A 7,820-nucleotide genomic window follows, 5' to 3' on the forward strand; every position below is an offset into this window, starting at 1 on the left:
GATCCAAAGTTACTAGTATATCACGTACATAGCTTACAAGTGCACCTTCCTATGTTAGAAGCAGCTGTTACAAAAAAAATAATATGGCAGTCTTGAATTTTTCATAACTGTCAACGATGTCTTGATTTGAGCCATTGTAAATTCTTAAAAGAGATAGAGACTTTTAAACTTGTTTCGTAGACTGTATTAATTCAGAGGTGAATCTTCTAGACAGTGTATCCTATCTCTTGGCCGACAGTATAGACAGTGAACGTAAACAGAACAAGATACCTTCTTGTTGAGGTTGTTTCTGTTTTACCAAATGAACAACAGAAAGCAAAATAATCGGTGACAGATCCAAGAATCAAAATGAGGGCATGTCACCCCAACCTCTCTGTCTATCTGTAGGTCTGTTTGTCTGTTTATCTGACATCCATTATACTTACTATGTAATATTTTGTTAGTGACAGATGTGTTTGTGTGGAGAGAGAGAGAGAGAGAGAGAGAGAGAGAGAGAGAGAGAGAGAGAGAGAGAGAGAGAGAGTGGGGGGGGGAGGAGAGGGAGAGAGGTGAGGATAGGAATAAAGATAATTATATATTAGAATTGAGGGGTCATTTCACAGTGTAGAAAATCTGTTCATTGATTAATCAGTGTTCATTTCGTTACTTTACGATAACAGAAGTTCAAAGGAGAACAAATGAATAATAAAACAGAACCATTTCACCTCCCACTGTGGGAGTTACGCGGCAATGGTGTCACATATTGTGGTGTTAATTGTGAGATTGTGAGTGCAGGTTACACGCCACTAGCCAAATATACCAAGTTGTACAAATTTAACGGCCCTTTCAACGCAATGAGGTTAGTTGAGAGGCAGGTCCTCCAAATTAACGCCCATCTCCGATAGGAATACTCGTGTGAAGTGTCTTTCCGCTTTCTCAGGATTACGGGTCGGACAACCCAACTGCATATATACCAAACTACCGACGCCGCCCCCAGAAATTATTACATTTTGAGCTGTAACATTCTTGTTTTCTATCAACATGCCGTCCCACAGATCGTACCCATAGACCTGCATCCTTAAATCGAGCACTGTCATGGCGTCTCTTTACTCACTAGAAAAAGAAAACTTCCCAAATGAATCGTGTGTACCATGGCCGCACCATTATGCTCAGACGAACGGTGAAACAGCTTTCTTCAGTTGATCGAGAGAGCGTGGCACCTGTCTTGGCTCAATTGTATTCAAAAGGTGCGCGCCAAAATGAACCAGAATTATGCCAGGGTGCACAATCAAATATATTATAACAGTACAAGTTTATGTTGTTAGTCTATGCTCATGGTTTGATATACTAGACTGGGTACTTTCTTTAGTTTTAGTAGAGTTTTTATGGCGCTCGCAACTGCAAAAGGTCATAGTCATAATATGAGCGCCAAGGGGTGGATGTCAACAGAGAAGTCCATATAGGGAATCTGGCTCACTCTGCTCGCGTCTCTAGCTTCAACACTGCCACACCCAACTTATTCTCCTCATTTGGATCCTTCAGACTTCCACCTTTCCGGTTCAAGAAAAGAAAAATCGAGATGTCAACACTATGGAAATGATGGAGAATTCAAAACTGCTTTACTCGTACGACCAACCTGCTCAGTTTTACGCAGCTGGCATATGTGGACTTAGTAAAAGGGGGACAGTGGGTATTGGACAAAATGGAGACTATGTTGAGAAGTAAAAATCTGATCCTCAGAGGCTCCCCTTCAATTTGAGGTATGATAGTCGCAAGTGTGTTCTTTTTTCTTTAAGTTATAAACGAACTTGTATTACTGTTTGTCTCACCCTGGTGATTCTAGATAACACTATACAAGTGTTTGCTCCAAGTTTACGACACGTTGAGAAAAATGAGGTGATGATCCATTATTTGTAAAACCAAAAAGGCTTTCGAATGGCTCTGCCACGATTTTGAATAGCTGTCAAAAGGGGGAAAAATCAATCGTGAACGTTGAATAGTGGAGTCGAATGGCCACATCTGTTGTGCTTAGATTGTTCTTCAGTGGCGTGATCCCTGCAGCCATTCAAATAACCTGGTGTTGGGAAGTAAATAACTGGTCCTGCCGTCAGTGGAATAAATGAGAACAGAGGCTGCACAAGTCAACTTTTTTTAGCTTTCGCACTGAGAACATCGTCCTGTGGGCGGAATCTGAGTGTAGGAAAACAGGATTTGTGGAAAGAATATCATTCTCAGCATTATTTACCGGACTTCCATCAATTTTTTTTCATCTCTCTTTTTCCCGTTTCGTTTATTCTCCCGAGTGTATGTGTGCCTAGTGTCGCAGACGAGCATTTGTAGCCACAAGCGTCTTGTGTAAGAAACGTGGGAGGCAGACATCTCGTGCCGTGTGAGTCATAGAGACGTCTGGGGTACACCAAAGAGTACGTCATGGCTCCTTGAGAAATGTTGAGTTGGGACCGACATTCTGAAGTTTTGTTAATGGCTGTGCATGACCAGGAAAAATGTGGAAGTTGTACAAAGTATTGTTGCATTTACCTCAGTGATTCTTTGGTATAACAACGTGCTCTAATTACAAGACTGATGACATCGACGCTGAAAAAAGGCAAAAGAGACAGACGACGATAAAGTGCGACATGACACAGCAGCCTGCTCGTTTAGTTCTCTAAAAACCATCACTCGTGGTGGATGTTTTGGAATACATTCACGATGTTCTCACTGAACACAACTGCCGTGCCAGTTTGTGAAAGGAAAAAAAAGACATTTGGTTTCTCATAGTGCTCATTATAGAGGCGAGAGACGGGTACATTCCATTCCATCATAATATTTCAGTTAAAAACATGATATTCTCAAAGACTTAATAAACGCTACAACACAATGTGCAGTACAACCAGAACCAGACAAATGACCCCCCAACATTAGCCAGTCGCCACACCAAGACACATGGCTTGTCTTTTCCTCCACATTTGCCTTGTGGCATTCTTCTCATTTGATTTCTCCGGAGCAGCTAGCAACAGCGGTGTGCCGGGCAGCGATACATCCACGCCCTCCCCGGAACATTTCTACAGCCACCCCAGTCTCTTTGACGCTTACGTCGACCTACAGGACAATATACTCAACAGAACCGTCGTACGCAAGAAAGTCCCAGCCATCATATCAAACTATACGACAAAAACCTATTTATTCTTTGAGCCATATCAAATCTTATCCGTGGATGACGAAGAGCAAACAGTCAGCATGAAGACGACACTGGATCTCTTCTGGCTGGACCAAAATCTGATGTGGGAACCGGGTGATTATTTGGGTCTAGACAGTCTGCAGGTTGCATCCAGCCAGGTATGGACACCCCGCATTGGAATGGCAGAGGACGTAGAAAACGACGAGTTCAAAATGCCAGCTTCAGTTTTGATCTATTCAAACGGAGAAGTGTATGTCTTTCTTCCAGGTCGAGTGAAGTTTTTGTGTTTTTTGGACATGGAGTTTTTCCCTTTCGACGAGCATGAGTGTAAACTGTCGTTTCTTGCCGATTCTTGGAATCTTCACAATTATTTGGGGGATGAATACGATCTAACGAAGCACTTCGCGGCGAGTTCTGAATGGACTCTTCTGTCCTTTGACTGTATAGATTCAGAAAATCCCGTGGCCTCTGCTCAGATCGTCATCTGTAGCATACGCATGCGCAGGAGAAGCACTTTCTACGTCATCAACATCGTGGTGCCCATGCTTCTGACGTCAGTGATGACGTTGGTGGTGTTCCTCCTGCCGGCAGAGTCTGGGGAGAAGATGTCCTTCCTGGTCTCCCTGTACGTGTCCACCTCCGTCTTCCTTAACTTCATGGTGGACTTTCTGCCCAGGTCTATGGACAAGGTGAGCTGTCAGAATGTATGGGGAAATGTATAAGAGAATACTGACAGTCTTCTGCAACACAACATGACCAATACACAACTGTGTGCCAATACTTTTTCCTCTTCAGGTGTCAGGTCTGGAGCACACATTGACGACCACGGTACCCCATTCCTTCCTGCTGTATGTCTTGCTCCTTCCTGCTGTCTGTCTTCCTGATCAGCTTGGTTTTCCACTTTGCGTTATCCGTTGATGAGTTGTTCAGGCCATCTGTGTATGTTGTTTTTTGTCTTCATCTACTCTTCTTCCCCTCTATCTTTCCACACAGCAGCAGTTTCTCTAGTCCATTTGATCTATTCATTAAGCCAAAGAATCTCAGTTGTCTTTTTCTGGTGGTTCCGATTCTATTCGGAGCACTTCTCTATTTGTTTTCCTCTCTGTCTATGAGAATCTGAGTACTCTCCTTAAATACACCTTTTCACATTTCACCAGCCTCGAGTCTTCTCTCTGTGTCTTTGCTAAGAGTCCAGCTCTCGCATAATACATAAGGATTGATCATACGTACCCTTTCAGGGTTCTTATTATTTTTTTGGTTCACTTGTTACGTTTCTATTTGAGAGGACAGAGTTCATCTTGCAGAAAGTTTCTGTAGAGATATTGCAATCCTCTTTTTTTTTATCTACGTACCTACAACATGATAAATATAAATCTTGTTACCATCATACTGATGATTAATGAAATACACAATTTTGCAACATGACTAATATACAACTGTGCTCTAATTGTTTAGGTTTAACGCCCTTTGCAACGTGTGAGGTTATTCAAGGGGCAGGGCCTCATAATATAATGTCCATCTCCGATAGGACGGAGATAAATGGGAAAACTCGCGTAAAGTGCCCTTCCCAATGACCCAACGTTGGGCTGAGCTGAACCCCGAACTCCTAAATCTTAAATTTCACAATTGTGAGTCCGGTAGTCGAACCACTAGACTACCGTTTTTTTGGTTTTACTGTACCTGTTTTACGCCCCCATTGACCCAATATAGATCGTTTAGGAGGCAGACTCGACCAAGTCTGTCAGGGCCAACTCGTATCGAGAGGGATACATACAACATCACGGCAGAAGGCCGAGATACTTCCCATAAATTGTCCACAATCGGGAACAGTAGACTTGTAAGGCCACAGAACTACATGGACGCCCTGAGAGAAATAGTTTAATAGTGAGGCAGCGTGGTGGAATCAGGCTCTCGTCAATTTTGGGGCATGTAGAGTTATTGGTATCATCTTCAAGCTTGCTATCTTATCTTTATTTGGATGAAAAAAATTCCATTTATCTTGAATACAAGTCGAGATATTGGAGAATGAAAGAGGTGGGGGTAACCTGTTTTCAGAGGTAAACTTAGTGAGAAAATGGCCGCCAAAGATTAGTTATTTCCTTAGCTTAAGAGTCCGTGGTAACAGAAAATTGACATTTTTTGTGCCTTTAATCAACGTTTTCCAGAAAAATCAGCACAGAAACGACCTCTTTAATGGGCGTGAAAGGTGTTGAGCCAAAAAACAAAAGTTTGATAAAAATTCACAAACCTGCGGAAAAATGCAAGTTTCTTCACTTTGATTATTTTGACGAGAGCCTGATTCCACCACGCTGCCTCACGTTTGTAGAAGTAGAAGTAAGAGATGTATTCTTCTATCTCAGATTCCCCGCATCAACCTCTTGCTGATAGCGCTGTTGGTCAAACTGATCTTGGCCACCCTGGCAACCGTCTGGGTCTTGGCTCGCTACAACAAACACCTGGCAAGGGCGACAAAGAAGAGAAAGATGGACATCGACGCAGACAGTAACACACCCAGCGCTGGCAAACGCTACAAAAGTCAGGCGGTATTCAGAGGGCTAGAGAAAAACGAAGGTTCATTTGATCTAGGAAACAATTTCGTGCACTTCGAGAAAAATCAAATAACGCCGCAGAGACAAGGAGTGGACGAGAGATTCTGTGCACGAGACAGAGATTCTATAGAAGATACGCTGTCTGTTGAAGAAGAAACTCGCTCTAGCGGAATGACGTCATCAGTTTCTGCGTTGTGGACAACTAGTGAGTTGAAGGGACAAACGAACTACGGACCCGCCCAAACCATCACGTGTCCTTCCAGAGTACGGCGCCTGGTGTACGAGGCCGGCAGACGACTTGGGACGTTTTGCTCCAGCCAATCAGATGAGCTGTCTCATACACAGTTGGACAGAGTCATGCTGTCCGTCTTCTTTTTCGTTACCATAGTGATGTATGTTACTCTTTTGTGTTAAAGCGGGTTATGGAAAAAGGGTAGGCAAGATTATGTACAATGTAGTGAAGAACCTCCTACCCCCACCCACCCAAGTACACACACATACTCACTCTCACTATCAAACATCAATCGGCCTTATCTCTCATCTTTCTTTTTGTGTTTGTTACTTTCATCAGAGACACTATAATTAAATACTCTCTGCTTCCATGTAAAACTCTAATCTTCGGCACTTAAATGACCTTATTGTGTTGCATGTGTCATAAAACTCTTACTGGAACAAAAATAAACCACTCTCACTCAACTCTTAAAAATACAATGTATTATATTAAAAGATGGGCAAATCAATTTTGTCAAGAGAAGAAGTTCATGGTCGCATTTTTGTCAAAGGATATCAGAATTTTGGCAGTAGATATGAGTACTATTCTTTCAAAGTGTCACGTCGATTTCATATCAGTCAGTGTCTAATAGCAACATTTGTTTAAGTGATTGTTAGCAAAGTCTACATATATCTTTTTTCCTATGTCCTGTGCCATTTATTTCTTGTTCGCTGCGCCTGAAAATTCACCATCAAACTACAGCATCACAATAATATTTAGTACGGAACAATACATATAAAATGTTTGCTCACCATTTGTTGTATTTATCTATTTTTCTTCTTCAGCAAAATTATCTTTTAGTTTTGTCATCCTTTTGACCTCACTGTAGTATTAGAAATAACTGGGTAGTCTTTCCCATATCATTGGCCGGCTGGTCTGACGTAGTAAGTTCAACATTTGGAGGGGAAAATTACATTTTTTAAAATTTGTTGTATTGAATATAATATGTGTTTGAGTGATATCTTGGTTTTATACACAGTGCCATATGCGTACTATTTTTTCAAAGTGTCATGTCGATTTCATATCAGTCAGGTCTAACAGTAACATTTGTGAGACAGCGTGGTGGAATCAGGCTCTCGTCAATTTTCGGGCATGTAGAGTTATTGGTATCATCTGAAAGCTTGTTCATTTATCTTTATTTGGATGAAAATAATGTCCATTTATCTTGAATACAAGTCGAGATATTTGCAAATGAAGGAGGTGGGGGTCACCTGTTTTCAGAGGTAAAATTAGTGAGAAACTTAGCTTTAGCGTCCGTGGTAATTGAAAATTTACATTTTTTGTGTCTTTGATCAACGTTTTTCAGAAAAATCCACATAGAAATTAGTTTTTTAATGGGCATGAAAGATGTTGAGCCAAAAAACAAAACATTCGGTAAAAATTCACAAACCTGCGGAAAAATGCAAGTTTCTTCACTTTGACTATTTTGACGAGAGCCTGATTTCACCACGCTGCCTCACATTTGTTTCAGTAATTGTTCGTTATTTCGATAGGTTCAGTTCGGTTTGGTAGGCGCGCGGGGCTAGCCAGATTGAGGCCGCGAATCGGGCGATCGATTGTCGATCCCTCCCCATGGTATAATTAAAAAGAGTACAACTTACAGGTCTCTGCTCCAGGCTTTCCATCTGTACCAGGATACACGTTCTTGTACCTATCTCTCAGCGTCTCGGTACCAGGATATTATGCCTAATACTTACACCAGAGAGACCGCCATGGCCCCAGCTCCTGAGAACAGCAACAGCTAATTCAAGCTACGTCTCAAACCTAACTCAAAACAAGATAACGTTTTTAAGACGCATACATAATTTTTTTTTTTAAACATCTTCGCAAAACTGACATGATT

General features: G+C 41.8%; 1 protein-coding gene across 1 annotated transcript; it reads left to right on the top strand.

Annotated features, from left to right (window-relative positions):
• Positions 1 to 2,854: 2,854 nt before the first annotated feature.
• Positions 2,855 to 4,830, top strand: LOC101848476 (neuronal acetylcholine receptor subunit beta-3-like). Its single transcript, XM_013089270.1, has one exon. It carries the CDS (start codon positions 2,923 to 2,925, stop codon positions 3,877 to 3,879), a length of 957 nt encoding a protein of 318 aa, XP_012944724.1. The 5' UTR covers positions 2,855 to 2,922; the 3' UTR covers positions 3,880 to 4,830.
• Positions 4,831 to 7,820: the final 2,990 nt, after the last annotated feature.

The sequence above is a fragment of the Aplysia californica genome, unplaced genomic scaffold (genome assembly GCF_000002075.1).
Source record: "Aplysia californica isolate F4 #8 unplaced genomic scaffold, AplCal3.0 scaffold00913, whole genome shotgun sequence".
Classification (NCBI taxonomy): Eukaryota; Metazoa; Mollusca; class Gastropoda; order Aplysiida; family Aplysiidae; genus Aplysia; species Aplysia californica.

What these genes read in the sequence shown, in the direction of transcription:
- LOC101848476 (XM_013089270.1), top strand. Translation starts at nt 2,923, where the DNA reads ATGGCTTGTCTTTTCCTCCACATTTGCCTTGTGGCATTCTTCTCATTT.